General features: G+C 39.8%; 4 protein-coding genes and 1 non-coding gene across 9 annotated transcripts; 3 read left to right on the top strand and 2 right to left on the bottom strand.

Annotated features, from left to right (window-relative positions):
• Positions 1-1,935: 1,935 nt before the first annotated feature.
• LOC102298140 (transcription intermediary factor 1-alpha) lies at positions 1,936-10,148 on the bottom strand. 2 transcript variants are annotated; one of them, XM_014337895.2, is made up of 9 exons: positions 7,212-10,148; positions 6,759-6,944; positions 6,479-6,618; positions 5,615-5,795; positions 4,947-5,527; positions 4,734-4,857; positions 3,782-3,856; positions 3,430-3,582; positions 1,936-2,897 (listed from the first exon to the last, which is right to left on the bottom strand). In XM_014337895.2, the coding sequence occupies exons 2-9, from the start codon at positions 6,924-6,926 to the stop codon at positions 2,694-2,696; spliced, it is 1,626 nt and encodes a 541-aa protein (XP_014193381.1). In that variant the 5' UTR covers positions 6,927-6,944; positions 7,212-10,148; the 3' UTR covers positions 1,936-2,693. The 2 variants fall into 2 exon arrangements, with proteins under 2 accessions (XP_014193381.1, XP_014193380.1); XM_014337894.2 differs by having other exon boundaries at positions 6,747-6,942.
• Positions 10,149-13,011: 2,863 nt separating this feature from the next.
• rpl27a (ribosomal protein L27a) lies at positions 13,012-17,365 on the top strand. The gene is made up of 5 exons (XM_014337897.2): positions 13,012-13,095; positions 13,709-13,772; positions 13,868-13,943; positions 16,130-16,304; positions 17,190-17,365. The coding sequence occupies exons 1-5, from the start codon at positions 13,093-13,095 to the stop codon at positions 17,316-17,318; spliced, it is 447 nt and encodes a 148-aa protein (XP_014193383.1). The 5' UTR covers positions 13,012-13,092; the 3' UTR covers positions 17,319-17,365.
• On the top strand, positions 15,818-15,948 carry LOC121815380. Its single transcript, XR_006055044.1, has one exon. It is a non-coding gene; the product is annotated as a small nucleolar RNA SNORA3/SNORA45 family (small nucleolar RNA).
• Positions 17,366-17,511: 146 nt separating the features above from the next.
• On the top strand, positions 17,512-20,570 carry akip1 (A kinase (PRKA) interacting protein 1). 4 transcript variants are annotated; one of them, XM_042226116.1, is made up of 6 exons: positions 17,512-18,384; positions 18,466-18,793; positions 19,229-19,453; positions 19,600-19,674; positions 19,762-19,893; positions 20,250-20,570. In XM_042226116.1, exons 3-6 carry the CDS (start codon positions 19,298-19,300, stop codon positions 20,397-20,399), a joined length of 513 nt encoding a protein of 170 aa, XP_042082050.1. In that variant the 5' UTR covers positions 17,512-18,384; positions 18,466-18,793; positions 19,229-19,297; the 3' UTR covers positions 20,400-20,570. The 4 variants fall into 4 exon arrangements, with proteins under 4 accessions (XP_042082050.1, XP_005935636.1, XP_005935638.1 ...); XM_005935574.3 differs by having other exon boundaries at positions 17,512-18,546; positions 18,615-18,793; XM_005935576.3 differs by having other exon boundaries at positions 17,512-18,546.
• Positions 20,571-20,659: 89 nt separating this feature from the next.
• Positions 20,660-22,259, bottom strand: cunh11orf16 (chromosome unknown C11orf16 homolog). Its single transcript, XM_042226115.1, has 2 exons — positions 21,627-22,259; positions 20,660-20,853 (listed from the first exon to the last, which is right to left on the bottom strand). The coding sequence occupies exons 1-2, from the start codon at positions 22,081-22,083 to the stop codon at positions 20,660-20,662; spliced, it is 651 nt and encodes a 216-aa protein (XP_042082049.1). The 5' UTR covers positions 22,084-22,259.
• Between the last annotated feature and the right edge of the window lie 25 nt (positions 22,260-22,284).

Raw genomic sequence — 22,284 nt, 5'->3', positions numbered from 1 at the left:
CTGATTGTTTATTGTCAAGCAAACATCTGTTGCAAAATAATTCAACATGTCAATGTTACAATTTTGGTTTTAACAATTATACAGTTATACAAATACTGAATTTCTCTTTGTTGCATATGTTACAACAACTTGTTCTTCATTTTAACTACATGTCTCATGTTATTGTTACTTTTTTATTCCGTTTTTATGGTAAGTCTCCCTTCACACATAGAAGTACAGCAATGGATAATTGATGTTTATTAAACAATTTGCTAATTAATATTTATTATCTATCAGTTAATTAGCAAGAATAATTGTTAGATTTCCAGGTTGTGGAAAAAAATTACAGTATATTTGTAATTATGCTTGTGGATAATAACCAGATAAACAGGTTGAAGCACTGCAATAATGCAATGCAATAGGTTTTGTAATAAACTGAAGTATTGTTTTGTACTCTGAAACAACCACAACTGTTTCAAAGTAAAATGCACATACTATGCATAACTTATGCTGCAAAAGTATTGAGGTAACTCTTGCTGGCAGATAGTACAGCAGATAGCGTGGTTGTTTTTGAAGCACTTTCCTCCAGCCTTCACTGGGTTTTACTGGCTTGGCTCTGCATGATGTCATTTAAGGAGCTCGAGCCGCTGTCTCATATTTCTGAAACACTTGGCAGCTTGTTGTGTGCAGACTGTCCAGACAGCATGATTTTTTACCAGTTAGTGTCAAGTAGGTTAAATCAAAATGATTACTGCGAAAAATAAGTTATAGTATTAAAATAAGTTTTGATATCACCTAATCAGTGTTCATTTTGCTAGTGTTGAGGGGAAATTGTAGACTGAAACGTGCCCCGCTTAGATAAACCCTGGCTCCTCCTCTAATTTCTCAATTGGCGCTTGAATAAAGACACCTGAAGCCCATTGCTCAATCCCCCCTTGACTTTCGGGTTGTATTTTTGTGGGGAAGTTGATTTATTGTACACTCACTATCCAAAGTATGTTTAGTAACTCCCTTTTTTGTTTTGGTTACTGGTGTTTGTGGACCAGTGGAGGTTCACCCCGTGGTGACCCTGTGTTATGCTGCCCTCTGCTTGATGGTGGTGAGTACGGTTGCAGCAATTAAGGTGGCAAATCAGACTGTAGGAGAGTGGACCCCAGATACAACACCCCCCTCCTCCTTCACACACACACACAGACTGGCTTATCTCTGCTGCTAGTTTAAGGCTATTAGCAGCCCTGGACACTCGCTTGCCTGGCTAGCTGCTGTTAACCATTTTTGTGCTGTTATTGTAATTTTTTAAGAAACATAATAAAGTAACTTAATTATTGAAACTCTGTTGTTTTTGTTTGGGCTTTTTCTTCATTGCAGCTCCAATCTCATTTCTTGATTTCTTTATTTTTATTCTTTATTTGTTACTTTTACTGTCAGCTGGTAATATAATCAAGCTTTAGATTATAATTTAGATAAATATTTCCAAAGTTGCAATTCTCTGGTTGAACACACTGGTAAAAATCCAGACATTAGTTTTACTTTTTCTCCATTTTATATTAACTGTTTTTAGTTTTGGGGCAGAATTTTATTGATTAAATACATCACTTGCTGCCTTTTCGGGCTTTACATCTTTTTTTTTCTTTTAGTTGTCATAAATTATGAAACTGAATGCTGTCATGGATGAGGATTTATTTTTATGTGAAGTCTAACCACACAATAAGACGAAGGCAGAGCAACTGTAGGTATTAAGAAAGAAAGTGGCTAGATAAAGATGAAAGTTGATAGATAAGATGGTATAAATGGGGAGTGGGACACAAAAGCCTCTTGTGCTATAATGGACTCACTGTCAATAGCATAATTTGCACTGAGGGTACATTCAAAACAGATGTCCTTCCAGTGTTAAGTCTTACACGGGCTCCCCCTGCTGGGGAAAGTTTGTAATAACTGCAGAAGCACAATAACCAACAATCAACCAAAACCATTTTAATGATATTTATTTGTCATCAAACCCACATTGCTGGGATGTATGCCACATGTGCCAATGCACCATTATGAAGTAGTTTTTATGAAAAGGTGGAAAGCCTTCTGTCTACTGTATAAAGTATACTTGCATCACCTAAAATCAGTGTTGAGCAGTGATTTTACAATAACAGAGTTAAAGTAGACCTATTGTGCTCATTTACAACTCAATTATTATTTTTAGTCTTTACGAGTAATGCTGGGCCTATGAGCAGCTCCTCAAATAAGCCATTTAGCTTGGTTCTTCTATCAAGCTAATGTTCTTCTGGTTGGCTACCACTCATAAACAGAGGTCAGCCAATCAGAGATGTCAGAGATGTGTACCTGAGATTATATTAAGGATATTCCCTTTTATCAACATTATACCGAGCCAATAGTAAAACAAACAGCCTGAAACTGAGTATTTAAGGAAGCGATCAGGATAACTTTTACATAAGCTGATATTATTATTTAATATGAGCACTTTAATATGAAAATGATAAATCATGCAACTGATCTGATTTGACTGATTTCATTTAAAAACTGTAAATAGCATCTGTCTCTGTTTCATTCCATGAACATCCCTGAAAAATGTGACAAGTTTTCAGTTCCACGACATGTATTTTTAATATAAAAAACACAAGTTATTAATGTTATTGTCACGGTTTTTAAAGACTTAAATTTCAACATGTTTGAGAAGTGCAAGGAAATGAATAAATTGCAAGTTATAGGCAATATTTTTTCCCGCTAAAAACATTTCTCTTCTTTCTGGAGTTTTCCTTGTTCTTCCTGTGGAGCCACTGAAGGCGAGCTCTGTCTGTTGTGCCCTGGTTGGCTGATGGGAATGTCCGGTCTGGAATAATCTCCTTCAGTTTGCTCAAGAAAAACATCTCCAGGTTTCGACCAGCCTGAGCCACCTCTGAGTCTGGCTGCACAGCACAAGGAGAGAAAAAACAACCCACAGTGACCTATGATGAATTAGCTTACCAGAATAAAGTCATAAATATTTCAGACCAAGCAGGTGCAAGGTGATCCTTCCAGATTCAAAATCAGATTTCTATTTTGGTTAAACTTATTTTAAAATACCTCAGCACTTACTTGATTACCATACAGTTCACACAAATATCCACGTTCCCATGGCATATTGTCTACTATGCCATAACCATGTACTCAGCACTGAGGAGAAAGAAAATCAAAGACTACAGATTTCCTCCATTATACATTATTATAACTGCCTTGGCTGTAAACATCTTCATTCCTGGTAGATATAAGTAGTAAATCCAGAGATTTGATTGATACTTGATTTGCAGATGAACACAACCTTGACTGGCAGGCCCCATGTGAAGAAAGAGGCCCAGCTTGCTGATACACGTGGAACTTATCTCCACAGACTGCAGTGCAGGAATAACTCAATTATACCAGAAATTAGGTCAAAGTGGGAAATCTGCTCATATTCCTTACGTAATTGAAAGTAGCGCAGTTCTTGAACATCAACAAGACGTCATCAATAAACTGCTCAGCAGTGAAGTAGTGGAGAGTGTTGCTCTTGTCCAGTTTCCTGCGGATCACTGACAGGTCAATGGGCCTTTTGATGATCTGGTAGTAGTTTCGAGCCTGGCACACGAGAGCATAGATTTGATGTAAGATCACAGAGGTGGAACATTTTACACCCTCAGTTAGGGTGTAACAATTTCGCTAACAGCGATGTCTTGTAGTTATTGCTGTATAAATAAATATGCACTATATATTTAAACCGTTTGGTGCTCATGTATGTTACATTACTGCTGAGGTGATTTGTTGTTGTTGGACTGACCAGAGGGCTGACAGGTTCATGGAAAGGAGCGCTGAGGATTTGACAGTATAGCAGCAGAGTCAACTTCTCACATCTCTGCAGACAAAAGAGCAAAATCAGTTCAAGCTTCTTTACAGTGGAGCACAACACGGATTTATTACACAGGATAGAGGCGAGTGTGAAAACGCAGTCTGATCTGGTTTGTGTAATAAACATTGATAACCCTCACGTGACACGGTATTTTAGTCATTTATGGCCCAAATATATTTCACACAGGAATACTTTATTAATACTATACTGTTTTCTTTAATTATTACAGATATTATAAAGTGTTATTAATTATGGTTTTCAATAAATGGTAAATGGTTCTTATACAGCAAATTTTCTACTTTATTAAAGCACTCAAAGCACTTTGCACAGGAGATTGTTTGCTTCAGAAAAATCTGGATGCAATCCACTTAATTTTGGTGAGGGAGCAGTCTGGGCAGAGGGGGCAATAAACCAAGCTGTTTTCACCATCACTCTGGCCATTAATTGTCTAATAGAAAGCTTCTGCACCAATAAATATTACTGTTGTAAGTCTGTTAATCATTGTTGACCCAAACTGGACTCAAAAACTGCAATAAAATCAAAGCTTAAACCTTAACAAATGTATATATAGAGAGAGAGAGTCATAAATGAGTCTACACAACTTAAAATTGTGTGGATTCTTGCCACACCGGTGGATCAATTTCAGTTGGAGAGTAGCCCTTTAATAGTTAATAGTCCTTTAATTTCACAGTAAGTGTGTGTGACCTGGGGTCTTCACACTCTTCCCCAGACAGCTCTCTCACCAAAACTAAGTGAATTGTTTCCAGATTTGTCTGAACCAAACAATCTCCTGTAAGAAAGGATCAACATTTAAGGCCATCTTCACAGCAACAGAATGAAAATAAGCATTATAGCTTTAATTTAGGAATTAAACCAGCCTTACCCTCTGGTCCAGGTTGGATAGTGTATAAGGTGCCTTGACTCCCTCGCAGGAGTGCATGATCTCACAGTCGTAGGCCTCCACGGGCTCCTGCTCACTTCTACACAGAGTACACACCCAGTCACCTCTGTGGAATACACAGGACCACAGTCCATGAAAAAACACATTAAACCCATATGTCATATATCCAGATTTGTATGTTCACACAGCACTTACAGCGGGAAGCTGCTGAGAGGAGGTATATGACAGCCTATGTGATAAACTTTGGGGCAGCGGTCACAGCAGAGCAGCTCTCCTCCGTTCAGACAAACAGCGCAGAAATCTTCACTCTCCTCAGTCCCAGCCTCAGCTCCAGGCTGCTGGGTGGATGAGTCGGCCTGTTCTCCCAAGCATCTAATTTCACTTCTTTGATCTTCACCATCGTCCACTTCGATTATATCAACCACACATGTACTTTCAACTTCATCCTCCGGGAGCAGGCATTGGTCCTGATCTGCTTCTTCTTCTCCTGGATCCAGTTCAATAACCAGAGTCTGCTCTGGATCTGGATCCAGATAAAATGCTTCAGATTCAGCTTTCCCATCATCAGATCCACAATCAAACAGGATGTAAGGCTGATCTGGATTAGAGTCACAGTCAAAGCCTGAGTCCTGCTCTGGCTCTCCAGAAAGGGAGCTGTCAGGACAATATGGTTCAGTCCAGGATGTTGGACTGAGATCACATGGCTCTACTGGTTTAGGCTGGAATGATCCTTCAGTTAGCTCCAGTATATCTTCCTCAGTTTGACTGAATCCATTCTGTTACCAGAGATCAAGACACAGAGGTTAAAAAAAAGGAACTTATCTTTGTTGTACATGAAAGTGTTTAGACCTTCAGCTCTGTACCTGTTCAGAAATATTTAATGACACATTGTCACAGAGCTCAGCTTGTTTTTGGCAAGGCAGACGTTGCAAAGACACCACAGGCTGCAGTGATGATAAAGACACAGACTGGAAGTTCAGACGCTCCAGGCTCACTACAGGTATGCAGGTATTACCCAGAATCCTCTGGGCCTCTGGGTGAATCCTGTGAAATTGAAGGTGTCTTATGGCAGTGTCTTCAATTCCATTACCAAGATTATTTTCAGCATAAAGTCTCAGTGAGGCTAAATTTCTTAACCGGATTCACCCAAAAATGGAAAAAACAACACTGATAAAGAAATAGTTCAGCATTTTCCAAGACTTTGGAGAAGTTCATTGATAGGGCAAGCTTTTAAAAGTGATTATCAAAGGTTAGCATTAAGAGTGTAAAATTCATAAGAACATTTTCCATTTTAAACCCATGGAAAGAACAAACAAAAACAATCCTGCCTAAACATTGTTGCAGATCAAGAAAACCACTTTGAGGCAACAACATTCCCCAGTGCCTCCCCAAAAAAGGGCAATACACAACAGAAACAATTTAGGAACAGGCATGACAACGACCCCAAACCTATATCACCCTGACTTTTGCTGGGCTTTATGATCATGCAGCTACAGAAACTATAAATAGCACTCAAGTCCAAATGAATGTATTCTACTACACTGTGAACCATGGATATCTGTCACCATCTGATCTGGCAATAAAAGTGTCTATAAACTGGCTGCCCAGTCTGTAACGTACCAAAGCATAGATTGGTTTGGATAAAGAGGACTTTAGGTTCATCCATTGCTCTGTTGTCATCCTTTAAAATCAACATGGCTTTACCGCAGCATACTCCCCTTTTTTACCTTAATCTTCTCAATAAAGCTTTCACACTTTTGTCTGGAGGCCTTTCCCATTTTTCAGATGACAGAGATGTTGCTTTTGTTTTTCTCTCATAAGACTGGTTTGACTCCTTTTCCACCTCACAGAATCCAGTCATGCTGACCTATTTTGTTTAAAAATTCAAAAAAAGAGACTTTGCATTATTTTCATCTTTCTAAAATCCTATTTACTCATCTCTCATTTACTACTAGTTGTAGTGATGAATCCCTCCTTCTTTAAAACATTGTTTACATCTATATTCACATGTTCTGCCCGGGGGGTTGGTTCCTCTGCTGTGGTTGCCAGATTTGGACCAGTCTCAGATGGCATGGCCTCCAGTGCCAGCCTTACCCTACACTTGGCTACCCATGGTAACATGGTGGCTCGCCTTTGTGGGAAGTTGCCATAGCGTCTGCGAGGCAAGTCTGCCATCTCCAGGAGACTGGGCCTCTTGGGGTGAAAAAACAGAAGAGAAAACAGAGAAGAAGCCGATGGTTTAAAATCTTCTGTGTGCTCAGTGTTTGACCGGGGGAAAAAAGTACAAAACCATAAAAGAGGTAGATTAAGAATCAGCAATGTAACACTAATATAAATGCTCATTTGCACAAAGAGTAACTTTTACAACACAAAAAGAGACGTTATGAGCATAACAAAAAGTTACATCACATTAACATACAGAAGGAATCAGGTATTAGGTGAATTATGATCAAACATTACCTCAGTTTGAAGGCAAGTGATGAAAAAACAAGATGTCTGCTTCAGAAAGTCAGGTGAATGTGTCCTCAGGTGGATGTGAGCTGAGCAGGAGAGGAATAGAAATGTTCCATGTGTCCAGTGTCAAGGGGAACTCAAATGATTTGATTGGTGGAGTGAAGATTCAGCCTCAGCCCCCTGATATTTCAGCACAGCTCACAAATAGAAACAGCAAACAGGTGTTTAATATTTAATGCGTTTCCCAGTAATCATGTGATGCCTTTTTGTGCAGTAGGTAAAAGATATATTGAGGGTGTAAAAATAAAAGCTCTGCATGTAAATATTTGTATATTGTAAAGCCAAAAACAATGTGACAGTGTGTGTGGTTGCTAATAAATCTGTAGCTCTATTAGTGGTTGGCCACAAAACAACCCCTATGCTTTATTTTCAAACTTTATTAATGACATAAAAAGATTTTGTTTACAAAACAGCTTTGTTTTTTAAAAATGATGGAATTCCTCTTTAACGTACAAACCAAAGTCTAAAAACGTTGGGTGGGATTATAAAAAATACCTTTTAAATTTTGAAACACCAACATTGGAGTTTGTGTCTTTTATCAATTCATATATCAGACTGCAAATTACTGATTCACTGTCTTATTTTACTGTTCCTGTTGGTGGAAGTTAAGATAATTTTAATAAAACATTTTCTATATACTTTTTTAATTTAGTAAAGATTTTCCTCAATCTGATGGCCAGGCTCTTTACAAAGGCCAGAAAAATATATTTGAGATGGACTCTTTGACATGATACATTTTTCCCCTTTTAAGCCAAATGAAATCTTTATCATGGTTTCGTGTGAGTAAAGTGGCATCAAATTGAAATACTTCAAAGCAGAACAAAACTTTGGGACACGCTTCTACAGAATTATTTATCTCTTATATTAACCTTTATTTCCTTGTTTCTGAAATAGAGACAAAAAGTATAACTACAAACACATTAAATATATATACACAAGATAGATTAGGGATTAATAACAAAAATGTCCTTACTTGTTCAGTGGTGCTGATCTCTAGGGCTGCAAAAAGCTGGTGGCATGGCAGAGGTGTGTCTTACCTTCCTTCACAGGCTGATTTTGCAACCTGTTATTCTGGCCAATGACAAGTTACACGCTGGACATTTCACTCAAACTTTGAATAACAGACTGACTTTATGTAAATCACCTTTAACTGTGTCTGTTTGCGGTTGCGTCGCCACAGAAACCCAATAGAGCTACGTGGACATGTATGACTACACGTCATCTTTAACTGTGTGCACGTGATCCAAGCCTGTGTGTGTTTTTACTCAGGGTTTATATTCTCTGCATAATGTGTCAGGGTACTGTTATATATGATGATTATATGTTGAAATAGTTATTATAATATCATAGTCTTGTAAGACCTGGCATTTCACTTTTGTCCTCTGTGGAGGACATATGTCTGAGACCACTACATCAAGCCCCATGTGTGGAATCTATGCGGCTCCTAATGAACTGTCGAGATGTTTATGGCATGAGTCAGATAACCTAGCATCCAAATTTGCTAGTTCCTAGTTATAGTCACTTCAAGAAATCGAGACAGATTCTTCAAGATTAGGCAGTCCATCAAAGTTATCTCTTATAAGAGGAAAAGAATAAAGCCCTCTTGAAGGTGAGACCCCTCTTAAGCACTTTTTATCCATAATTGACGTTGGATCTCATTATTTTAGCCCTGCTCAGGTTCCTCAAAAACTGGTACGTCCCGAGCATTCTCCTTCCTAATGTCTGATCCCCATCTCAGCAACTATCTCACTCAGCCCTCTGTCAACCATGTATGGTCATTTTAGTGAGCGACATGACCTGAAAACCCAGAATTATTTCTGTCAAGGTTCGGCTGTATAGCAGGCAGAGGTAGGAGCCAAACACAGGGCTCAGAAACAAAGAGATCAACTAAAAGAGGCAGCTTTATTTCCTGAAAGACGAAACTCCACCCAAAAATTAAAAACTGTGAAACTAGAACCTGGGAGCTATAAGCTAGAAACAGACAACTAGCAATTAGCAGCCAGGAAGTTACAAGGGAAACACAGAACACAAGGACCCACACGAAGCCACAATGAGCAGAGGGAGACTGAGGACTAAAACACATGCACAGCTAGAACTAATTACAAACTAACAGGACATCGAAAGCAAAACAGAACACAGTGCACACAGGGCAAAGACTACCAAAATAAAACAGGAAACAGATGGACCAAACACAAAAGGCCAGGAGAAACGAATACTGAGACGAAACAGACTAGATACACTGAACACAGGGAGGGAACAGAGACAAGGCTACGAAGACAAGTGCAAAAACACTGAAGATGGAGAGAAAGGGCGAGAGCGAGGAGCAGAGAGTGAGAGTTAGGGAACGGAGAAACACAGAGCGGGGAGATGTAAAAGGAACTACACCTAACAAATCTAAATCACAAGCAATATACAATAAAATCAGAAAACTCATAAGTTTCCTTATGAAAAAGTCCTCTTAGATTAAAGACTGGTCCTACTCACTGACTGGCCTCCCCTATAGTCCAGTCATCCACATGGGCAGTTACAAACACTCTAATACACCTTGCTGGTGCACCCATCACATTAGAATTGGGGCAGTAGTTTATAGTATTCCACTAAATTTGAATGTCAAAAGTGAACTTCAATTAAACATTAATATTTAAAATATTAGTGTTTGTTGCTCTAGTGTGAAACATTCGATTTCATTTTCTTTCCTCGTGTTTGTCCTCAGCCATCCAGGATACTTTGGTAAGGTGGGCATGAGACATTACCACCTGAAGAGGAATACCTCCCACTGCCCTACCATCAACCTGGACAAGCTGTGGACACTGGTGAGCGAGCAGACCAGGATCAACTACAGCAAGAAGCCCGATGGACCCGCCCCCATCATCGATGCTGTGCGCGCTGTAAGTATTGCTAAATCTTGCTATTATTAAAAATGTTCTCTTGTCATAATAATTGGACCTTTCAAATCTTTACGGGAGTTCTTGTTCCTCTACAGTGTAAGTAGGTGGTATCACGCATTTATACATTTATTTAGAGTCTTTTTCTCCAATTGATCTTTCTGAGTTAACTTCAATAATTACTTCCTCCAAACCATCAACGTGTCTTTTAGACCTCATTCCTACAAAACTGCTCAAAGAAGTCCTGCCATTAATTAATTCTTCAGTCTTAAATATGATCAACCTATCTCTAATGATCGGCTATGTACCACAGGCCTTCAAGCTGGCTGTAGTTAAACCTTTACTCAAAAAGCCATCTCTAGACCCAGCAGTCTTAGCTAATTATAGGCCAATCTCCAACCTTCCTTTCATATCAAAAATCCTTGAAAGAGTAGTTGTCATATGGATGTGCATATGAGAGCATGAGGGTGGGAATGGATGTTTGTATCTGTGTGTGCCTGTATGTCTGTGTCTATATGTCAGGTTGGGTTCAGCGCCACCTCTCTGGGGACATCTCAGGCCCTCCAAGGTTTGGAGGCCTATCTCCCCCCACCACCACTTCCCCTGCCAGTGGCGGACCCCTCAGACATCGGTGCGTTGGTGGTTCTTTGTGTCCGGGGATGGGCGTCCAGGTACACACCGGCTCACTCCTTGGCGGCCGCTTATCGGGGCCTGGAGCCTGGGGCTCGCTCGGGCCACTTCGGAGGTGGGGTGCCCCCGGCCTCTCGGCCTGGGGCTCGGTCACTCAGGCACGGCTGGCTGCCGGCGGAGCTCACGGGCGCGTCACTGCAACTCCCCCTGGCTTCTGCTCCGCGGCTGCTGAGTGAGCCCTCATCTGGGACTCTCCTCAGCTCTTTCTGGGACAGTGGCGCGGCTGCCCCTCTGTTGGTCTTCCTTGGTCTCTTGTGTTCTGGGGGCCTCTGGATGTCTGGAGTTTTGATCTCCTCCATACCTGCTTCATGCCCTGGAGGACGGGGCTGTGGCCCCCCCACACCCTCTAGCAGATCATTACATGAAGGAACCTTTTAAAAAAACAAGCGCGTCCATGCTCACAGGTGTACACACGGGTGATCACACCCACAAACTACACCCTTTTTGGCTCCTACCTCAAAGCACACTGTGTTCTGTTGATCTTATGTGCTGCACAATAATGTTTAATATTTAGTATTTACTGTCATATTCCCATATATCATTGTGATGTTGTTTATTCTATTACTCTTGTTCTCTTCTGCTTGTTTTCTTTTTTCTTTCTCAGCAGGTGACCCAGGTGATGATATATGCATTTTTTTTTTCTTTTTTTTTCTGCTCATTCTGTTGGTTTTTGTTCTTTTGCCCTTCTCCCCCGTCCCTCTTCTCAGCTGTTTCTCTTTCCCTCTTTCTTTCTCCCCTTCTTTCCCCCAGTCAAGTCTGTCCCGTATTCAGTAAGTGAAAATAAAATAAACAATAAAAGGTGAATCAAATGGACCATTAGGCAAGGCTGGGATGGTCAATTTGGTAAAGTAAATCCGTTGGGCATCTTTCTTTGCCTTTAGACAACAATTCTGATGGCAAAAGAGCCAAACGGGACAGGCAAAAAAGAAAAAAAAAAGAAAAAAAAGAAAGAGTAGTTGTCAAACAGCTAACAGATCAAATGCAGATGAATGGCTTATTTGAAGAGTTTCAGTCAGGTTTCAGAGCTCATCACAGCACAGAAACAGCTTTAGTGAAGGTTACAAATAATCTTTTTATGGCATCTGACAGTAGACTCATCTCTGTGGTTATCCGGCTAGACCTCAGTGCAGCGTTCGATACTGTTGACCAAAATATTCTATTAGAGCAATCAGAGCATACTGTAGGCATTACAGGTACTGTGCTGCAGTGGTTTGAATCATATCTAACTAATAGACACCAATTTGTTCATGTAAATGGAGAGTCCTCTTCACACAGTTGTCATGGAGTTCCACAGGATTCCTTAATTCTGTTTACATTATACATGCTGCCTGCAGAATCATTAGAAGGCATAGCAGCCATTTTCACTTCTACGCAGTTTACTCCCAACTTTATCTGTCCATGAAGCCAGCAGGCTTAGATTTCCCGAGTGTGATGAACAGACAGGGACCCAGTGAAGTGCTTGCTCATAGGGGTCATATGATTGTTGGGTTTTTCTCTGTACCTATGAAGTGCCTTGAGGTGACTTTTGTTGTGATTTGGTGCTATATGAATAACACTGAATTGAATTGAACTGAATTGAATTGAACTGACTTGGGTTCAGGTTCATGCAGAGGTCGTGACAGGTGGCGGCGTGATGGCGGCGTGAGGTCCGTGGCACGTGGCGGCATCCATGGCTGCACAAAATTGTAGAAATGGATGATTTCTGTAAATGTTAGATTTCCATTCATCTAATTGTAATTTTCATGAAATAAAAAGGCATTGTACCAGAAACAGAAACAATGTAGTTATATTACATCACATCATTCTGTAAACAAACAAAACATTAGTCAACTTTTGTTTATCAGTCACTGTACTTAAATTATCTAAAGAAAATATCTAAATAGTTTTTTCTTCTGGATCTCAGAAGGATATTCATGTATTATTTTTGCATAGTGATTAGTTACTATCATTAGCTTGGGTTTTCAAATATATATTTGTTTGATGTAACATGAGAATTTAATTGCTAAAATACAAGTAGAACCCGTTTAATTCTATCAATGTCAGACTTTAATCGTATCACTTTTTTTGTTAAATTCACATATGTCTTCTTGGACTAAAAAAAGAAAGCGAATTTTCAGTTGACTCTTGTGTCGTTTCGATCCTCAATCACCAGATGTCGCTATGGAATTATTGCACTTTGTATTGTTGGGGGCAAATCTCGCACAAAATCGCGTTCGTTCCGAATCCCGTTCCTCTTTCAACTAGCCTCCAAGATGGTAGGTTCTACGTTTTATCCCTGTGCATCCAAACTGGGTTAAATCTACTTCCATCCTTACTAACCTGTATAAAATAATCCACTTTAGATGGTGTCTTATAATACACTCATGTTGTAGGAATAAATGTTGGGTGTTATTACCATTATTTACTCATTTTTGTGAGGACTTTGATGGGTTCACTGTGTGATATGTCGCTTCTCCTGGGCCTCGGCTCTAGCAGGGAACCTAGTTTTACCCACGCGCAGAAAACAAACATTTGTAATTTTTTTGACAACGGTAGTGAGAGTTAAATGTGCAAGGTGGTGGTGGTGGTGTAACCCTGAAACAACCATTGGCATAAAGCGTTAAACCTTCCGATAAAGATGGTTGAGCTAGCATTAGCCTCCTACCTGCTAAGCAGCATGCAAGTACTCGGGACAAACTCAGCGGTTTACTTTAGCGTTTCTGTGGGGAAAACATGCTATGTATACTCATTTTATTACAGATTCTTAGCAGACTAACATCACAGTCGACCTGCCGGACTGTTAAGTCTGTTGCTTTGCTAGACGGGAGCTAATGTTTCAAATAAACCTCATCCTTTTTTTAACAATAACTGCAAAATATTTGCTCACAGCCTACCAAGAAGTCGAAGACCAGGAAACTCCGAGGACATGTCAGCCACGGACATGGTCGCGTTGGTGAGTATACTCTTTTTGACCCAAGTTTTAATTGATTGTTTTTCATCCCCGGACGATATGGAGATGGAGTAAACGTTTACCGACTCTCTCCACAGGCAAGCACAGGAAGCATCCTGGAGGTCGTGGTAATGCTGGTGGCATGCATCATCACAGAATCAATTTCGACAAATAGTAAGTCACTCATAATGATATTAGTGAAATTTGAGTACAGTGTGACTACTGTAAAGTAGAACTCAAGTAAACCTGGCTTCCCTGTATTTGGCCATAAAAGTCTTTGTAAGGTAATATGTCTAAAAATACACAGAAGTATGCTTTTACCTCAGATATTTAAGTTAGATTATGATGTCCCTAAGTGTTGCCTGATATGATTTCGGTTGTTGTGTTGGATTCCTTTAGTGATAAAGCCAGGTTTTGTGGCTAAAGCAGTAGGGCTGAGTAATATGAGGAAAATCTAATGTCACATTTTTGGCTGTATCACAAAAAAAAAACTATTTTCAGCCATATAGAGCTTAAAATTGCACTGCTATACTCCTTCAAATTAACTGTTTTATATTTTTGACAATAATATATGAATGAATTGAAATGTTTGGGGGGGGGGGTTCCATTTGTTGCACACAGAGGTTTTTGACAAATGACAATACTGTCACAGTAAGTCTTTCTGTGGTCAACACTAGATGTTTAACAAACAAAAGATCATAGCAACAAAAAAGGACATCGGCAAGAATTCACGAGACAAATTAAAACAATTGAGATTAGAAAGATGCTCTTTTGTTCTTATAACATAAAAATTGTGAACCAAAAAATGTGATGGCCTTAAATTACAGGAATGAACGTTTAGATAGTGGCTATAAAAGCAACTAACCTACAACCGTCGCAGGTATCACAGCTGGTTTGTTTAACGTTTCCTTTGCTGTGTGGGAGACGCTGACATGCAGGATTTAAAACAGGCTTCATTTTGCAGTGGATGACTTTTCAGCTGATGGAATAAATTCGTGATACTTTTTGTGCCAGTAGGTTTATGGCATGTCTTGCAAATTACCGTATTTTGTCTCCTCCTTGTGAAATCCAAACAACAGTCTCATTCGCTCGCTCCTCTGTAACTCCGGCTGTCGCCATATTTTTCCTTATCAGGTAGTAAACACGCATGCTCAGCACAGGTAAAAAATTTTCCGGTTGGGAGGGGGGGATTAATGATGCATTTGCAGCGTGTAGGAGAGAAAAAAACTGACAGTGAATTGCATGCAGACAGCTTTATATTGCGGCAATTTCCACTTGATGTTTATGTTAAAACCATTTTAACCATCGTTCGTGGAAAACACGTGATACATCAAGTATATTCGATGTATCACCCTATTCTATATAGCTGTAGTGTTTCCTAGATGAGGCTTTACAGTAATAGTTTATTTTAACAATATATTATTATGTACTATAGAGCTTGCTGTAATATATAACAAAATTAATCTGCGGCAAATTCAGCAAGTCCCTCAACCTGTAGTCAGACTCGAGTTATATCAGCTGAGTTGTGGCTGCTGACAATAGTCCCTGTTTTGCTCCGCAGCCTTGGTGAGCTACAGCAGAACAAGGACTACTGTCACTGTAGGGCAGTGGAATTGGAGTGTACCTCACACAGGCAGAAGAGAATTGAGGTAGCTGATTGAGATGCCACCACAGCAGCTTGGTCAGTCTTTCTGTAGGTTAATACCTAAACAGCCGCATTTTCAAAGAAAGAGTAAAGATTTCATCCAGTAAATCAGAAACATGGTAGACCATCCCCACTACGGAGCTTATTTACTCAACCCAAGTCTACTTGGTGAAAACTGCCATGCAATATATTATTGAAAGATCTGGAGAGCAGTGCACTGATACTGTGTATTATGGACACAAAGAATTTATTGAACCTTCTCCCAATTTGGGGACTGTGCTCATCTATGGAACACATTTATGCTGGGTTAGTTCTGCTGTCCAGTTAAGAGATGTGCTGATTAGTTTTTACCTGCTTGTAAAAAAAGGCTGTAGGAAGAGAAATGCATTTATCTAATGTTTCTATAGAGACTAGAGTCTCATCTTGACAGACTTCATTGTCTTGGTGTGCTTGAGTCCTCTTAGATTAAAGACTGGTCCTACTCACCGACTGGCCTCCCCTATAGTCCAGTCATCCACATGGGCAGTTACAAACACTCTAATACACCTTGCTGGTGCACCCATCACATTAGAATTGGGGCAGTAGTTTATAGTATTCCACTAAATTTGAATGTCAAAAGTGAACTTCAATTAAACATTAATATTTAAAATATTAGTGTTTGTTGCTCTAGTGTGAAACATTCGATTTCATTTTCTTTCCTCGTGTTTGTCCTCAGCCATCCAGGATACTTTGGTAAGGTGGGCATGAGACATTACCACCTGAAGAGGAATACCTCCCACTGCCCTACCATCAACCGGGACAAGCTGTGGACACTGGTGAGCGAGCAGACCAGGATCAACTACAGCAAGAAGCCCGATGGACCCGCCCCCATCATCGATGCTGTGCGCGCTGTAAGTATTGCTAAATCTTGCTGTTATTAAAAATGTTCTCTTGTCATAATAATTGGACCTTTCAAATCTTTACGGGAGTTCTTGTTCCTCTACTGTAGCTTGGAGTAGGTGGTGGCATGTCGACTTGTCGGCATTGAGTATCACCTTAGGAAATTGGATTGTTGTTGAGCAGCTGGAATCAGACATCAGAAACAGTTTTCTTTTTTTAAAGAACAGGTGTCCTTTAAACAGTTGAAACACTCATAGTGGAAAGTTAAACCTTTTGGATGGGTTTCTGATGAATTTGGTGCAAAAGTGTACGTGGTGCTAATAAAACAGATTTAAGACTTCTTGGTTTTCCTTAATTTTTCTGCTTTCAGGACTTTTTTCCCTCCATTTTACACAACATTATACTCAGACATTTACATTTTTAAAGAGCTATAAATTCTGAATTTGTACCAGATAATTTTCCTGTTTTCAGTCATTGAAAATTATTTCTTTTTGTAAACATACTTTCATTTTAATAGAAAAGTTACTCTTGTCTATTAAAACTTGACTTTTGTTTGTTTGTTTGGCTGCATTTTGCTTATTGTGCTCACGTTAGCACACTCCCTTCTTACAGAAAGTTATACTGGGCATAGCTCTACCTGATGCAACCCCAAAGGGGATTTGTGTCTCTGGCTAGAGTTGAACCAGCATCCTTTTTCCTCGCCAAGCCAATGTCTAACGTTTGTTTTGTTGGGTCGACAGACTTTTTTACTTAACTAGTGTGGTTTTGTTTGTGGTGGTTATCAGTTCATCTTAGGTTGGCTTAAATGTCGTAGTTTTAGCTGTTAGTCTTATAAGATAATATTACAGTGTATTGTCAGATAAAATAATGATCTCCACCTGTGCTTTACTTTGCAGGGTTATTACAAAGTCCTGGGCAAAGGCAAGCTGCCCAAGCAGCCTGTGATCGTCAAGGCCAAGTTCTTCAGCCGACAGGCCGAGGAGAAGATCAAGGCAGCGGGAGGAGCCTGCGTGCTGATGGCATAACGATCTTGTCTGTGTGTTTTTGCAGAAATAAACTGTATAAATGGAAACTGGTGTGTGTGTGTGTGTTTAATTTTTTCCCCCCACTCCTAAGTTGCAATTTGATTGGCATGGAAACTGAAGAGATGCTGTTAATTTTGATTGAAAGGTGTGAGGAGCAGAGGAAACTTTTTCATGTGAGGAAATCACCTGGATCCTCAGCACTGTTGGTCTTGTCCTAGTAAAATCTTTTTGACAAGTGTCCAAGTTACAGACTGAACAATCTTCAAAAATGCACAGACTTCCTGTTTTGTTCTTTTAATATAGCAAAAGTCAGTCGTTTCTAATGACTTACAATGAAACGGTATTGCTATGTTTTTGGTAATAATAATATAAACTCACCAAAAAAAATACAAATGTTGCTGTATGTGCTTCAGAAAGTCAGCACTACCTTGAACAATTAAAGAAATGGTCAGAAAGTTAATTCTGATGTTTTTTGTCACGTCATTCCAATTAGAGGCAAAATATATGTATATTCAAATTTCTGATGAACTTGTTTATATAGTGCTTAATCAGCTGCTTTTAAACTGCTACCTTTAAAATAATTTTGTTTATTGGGACGTGGTGATACCCAACACAAACTACCAGATATAACTTAACAGCTTGTTTTGTAGACTGGAGGCCCGAAATGGTGCATCTAACCAGTCATGTATAGAATAAAACAGTCAAAAATAAAACTTTAATATCAGTAAATATTAAAGTTTTCTCAATTGTATCTGTGTGCAAGCAAAGCTGAAACAATTCAGTAATTATCATGAAAGTTGTCCATCAGTTTAAGAGCTTTCCTTGGAAACACTGGCAGTGTGCTAGACATGGCAACATGAACTTAAGAAGTTCAATTATGACTTTCACTGCAGATTAAGGATAGTTAGGGACAGTCCTGCACTTTTATTTGCTTTTCCTTTTTATTATTTTTATTTGAGGTTATATGAATTAACTAGCTGATTGATAGAAACAGAAATGCAGACTAATCCACAATCAAACTATTCATTATTTGTTTTCCACAAAACCGCACAGAAAAGATAACAAGGTAAGGTAAACGCATAAATTTCACCCTGGTTCATGATTTGAATACTTCCTCCACCACTAAGGGGCGGGCTTTAATATGTAGGATTTCCTGCCGTGTCATTTGAAAGCCGCTAAAAGCGTGACGTGAATGCGACTGAAACGAGGGAAACGTCAAAGCCAGAGTGTAAGTGTACGGAGCACAGTTTTCTCTAACGTTACATTCAGTAACCTGCGTACATGTTAAACGTGCAGAGCAGGTAGACGAAGTCTCCTGACACGAGGTTTGTTGACGGTTCCTGGAATAAGCAGAATGTGCTCTACATGTGACAACGTCATGCTCTAGAATGTGAGGCGTGCACTTCGAAGTGTTTCACGTCTCAGTGTTCCTGAGCTTCCATCGAGGGAAACGGGTCTGTGTTTAACAGTTCAAAGTAAGTAGCTTCAGAAAGAAGTGACAGCCCAGCTGATTTAATTTGCACGCATGCGCTGTTTCTAGGATATCCGTCCCATATGTTCTTGTTTCCCACACTGCATTTAAGGTGATTATAGTTGGTTCAAACCTTGTCGGAGGGGAAAAAAAACATTGATCTTTGTTAACTGGCCAAAATTTGTTAACACAGTCTTATTTTTGTACTGATGTAGCTCTGTTAACTTGTTTTCTGACGTGTTTCTTATGAAGCAGCTGAAAAAGGGTTTTCTCAATATCAGATTAGAAAAATCAGATGCCTATTAGATATGCTGGATCCACAGAGCAGTTTGACATCTTAGTTTTAAAAAATCCCAGTAAGTGATAAATTCTTTTGTTGTATTATATTGGTATATTTACAATTAAATTCTTCTCTTTTCAATATTTGTGTCCTGTAAAGCGATCTTAAAGCGTTCTTTGTGCCCGTTCCTTGGGTGAAGGGCACCTGAGTTTTTCCCTCCACCTGCCCATGGACAGCCAAGCCTGGCTGGAGTCCTCCCTGCAGCGCTCTGCCAGTCTGGGCTTGGAGGTGCTGCAGCGAGCCTCCAGGCGGAGTGTGGACTGGGCGAGCACTGCATCCCAAAACCCCACTATGGCAGATGAAGACACAGATATAGCTGACGAGGTGCTTTTATCTTTCGCCTTTAATATTTATAATAATATAACCTTATAATGTAATCTAAATATAAATACTTTTAATTCTTTGTTCAAAGTTTGTTTTTGTTTTTTTGTTTTTATCAGCTTGTCTCTTTTCATCTCTTGCTTTTCCAGAGAAATCCCACAGAGCTTGATGATGCCTTTGCAAAAATCGCTGAGTTCATGGCACAAACCACTAGTCATTGCAAAGTTAGTGACTATGTCCCAAAGCACCTCTATGTGGACTTCCAGCTACAGACCTGGGAGAATAAAATATGGATTTTGTCTTTGTTGCAGAGATTTTACAAGTCTGGTTGTTGCACGCAGCCCAGTGACATTGAAAAGAACCACATGTCCAGGTTTCACACACAGCCAGCATCTGCAAAGACATCAGCTGCGCTACCAACCAGGAAATGCGACAAGTACCAAGTAATTCTGCATTGTGTTTTTGATTATTTGGAATAGGAAAAGCTCAGAGGCTGACAAACTCAGAGCATTTAAGGCTTTATATTTAAGCAATTTACAGTAGGTAATTTGTTGGCCAAAAAAGTGGAAAAGGGAAACAAAAAATTGAGTTGGAGGCTTCAGAAAGTTAGCATTTTACAGTGGCATAGACAGTACCAGCAGAATTCAGGAAACTCCTTTGAAGTTGTATAGATGAAGTTTGCATTTCAGTTTGGGGGCCTGAGTTTTACTATTTACATGTTGTCAAAAGTTTGACTTTAATTCATCTAAAATGTAAAAAATAATCATTGCATTAAAATCTTTTTATTTGCTGCTTTCAGAACCGCGTGTCTGGATCCAGTGAGGATTTTTATATCGAGCTTTCACCTGGAACATATGCCATCACTGCCAGTGTGGCAGAGTCACAGCAGCAGACTCAGCTGGTCAGTGTTAAAGCTGGGGAGAGTGTCAACCTCACCTTTGACCTCTGACCCCTCAGCTGACCAAACCTGTCACCCTTTAATAACAACTGACCATTGCACATGCTCTTTGTTTCTTGCTTCTTGTATATAGATTTTTGCATTAAGAGTTTACATTTTATTTTACTGTAATGCACTATTCTTACCTGCACTAAGACCACATCATTGTATTGAAATAAAATATTTTTGTAATCAGTTTTTTGTTTGGCTCTTCAACATGCACTGTACACGAGTTTAGACTGAGACAATATGTAAATATATTGGCATCGTTCTCAGAGAGACTGCAGTCCCACTGGTGGTCGAGGTTTGAAGCTGGTTGTGGACAAAATGTCTCTAATGTTTGCTCTTCTTCCTCTGGTGCCAGGAAGTGACTGAAACAGGGAGCTGTGATTTGGTGAGGCACTAATTTGTGGTTCAGGGATGCTGAAACTCACAGGTTGGGTTGTCCTCCGGGGACCAGCACTCCCTGCACAAAAAAAAAATTCCATCTGAGCTCATGCATATTGCACACATATCAGAACGCATACTGTATACTGCTATCATTAAAAACAGCATGTTGCATCTTTATTGACATTTTGTGAGACAAGTTTGCACTTATTTGTGACCATTAAACGTGAGGGTAAAAGGACTGGAAATGCATTTGTTTACAATACATCAAAAATAACATGCATGTGTTCATGTGCGCCCACACTGTGTAGCAAGCAGCATCTGCTATAAAGGTAACAGAGAATAACATTTAGTCAAAATATGAAAAACATCATCGAAAGGATTTCAGGACCACTCTACACAGCACTTACTGGGGTCTCCAGTAAAACACCCAAAAAAGGCGAAGAGGATCGGATGTTTTTAAGATTGGATAAGAACAGACTAGCAGATGGAAATACACTGATTTATGAGTTTACTAACAAAAATTCAACCAGGTAACATAAGGTCAGGTACAGTGTCTTTTGAAATGTTTAATTTCATTCACTTAAGTAGATGATATCAAAACAAGGGATTTTAAACATGATGTCTTGTCATGATGTCTTCAATTTCAATATCTCCTGTCTTCTAACAGTAACACTCCAGTGTTCTCAGTAAATGTGTCATTAACCTTAAACACTGTAGGACCCATTTGTTTATGTGATATCTCCAGTGGAATCTACCTGTGATCTATTTTTTCACAAGGTTTCTTTTTGTTTCCAGTTTTCTTTTGAACTTCTTCAGAACTTATTAACTCAGTGTGTGTCTGATTCTCACCTGGCTGCCTGTGCTGTGGTTCTAGTCCAGTTCTTCTCCAGTATCTCCAGGGAGGACGCTGTTGTTTACTTCTTATCTTCACTGAAGGAGAAGTTGATGCTCTGGTCTCATCATGGGAAAGAGATGAGGAGGAGGAGGAGGAAGATGGCAACTCGGGGTCACTCGTCCTCACATCTGCATCTCTGCGGTCCACCTGCTTGACTTGCTCTGTTTTATCAAGTTCATCTGATTTTCCAAAGCTCGCACCAAGACTGGGTGGAACTAAACAGGATGAACAGTAGCAAGAGGCACATGCTGAATGGCAGCAGTCGGTGCAGTACAGCTGGGGGGCACAAAGCCAGCTGCAGCACTGATTGTGAGTGACTGCTTGGAGCTCCCGTACTATTCTGGCATGGCGAGAAGCAGAAATGGGCAAAAGCAGACTTTCAGGAAGCACACACACACAACTATTCCACATCAGCACCCGGAGGCGTCTAACACCGTTACCTACAGGAAGGAAGGGTGAGCCCTTTGAGTGGATTACAGATGGTGATCATGAACAGACATTGGTGATTTATCATATGAATATATATCTTAGGAAACAAGTCTCCCGTTTGAAAACGGTCTCATTAGAATTATTGACTATAAAGAAAAATATCCTTGATTGTATCCACACCAC

The sequence above is a fragment of the Haplochromis burtoni genome, unplaced genomic scaffold (assembly GCF_018398535.1).
Source record: "Haplochromis burtoni strain Fernald_Lab_line unplaced genomic scaffold, NCSU_Asbu1 Contig_197, whole genome shotgun sequence".
Lineage (NCBI taxonomy): Eukaryota > Metazoa > Chordata > Actinopteri > Cichliformes > Cichlidae > Haplochromis > Haplochromis burtoni.
The sequence above is the reverse complement of the archived record's forward strand: the minus strand, read 5'-3'. Positions and strand labels throughout refer to the sequence as shown.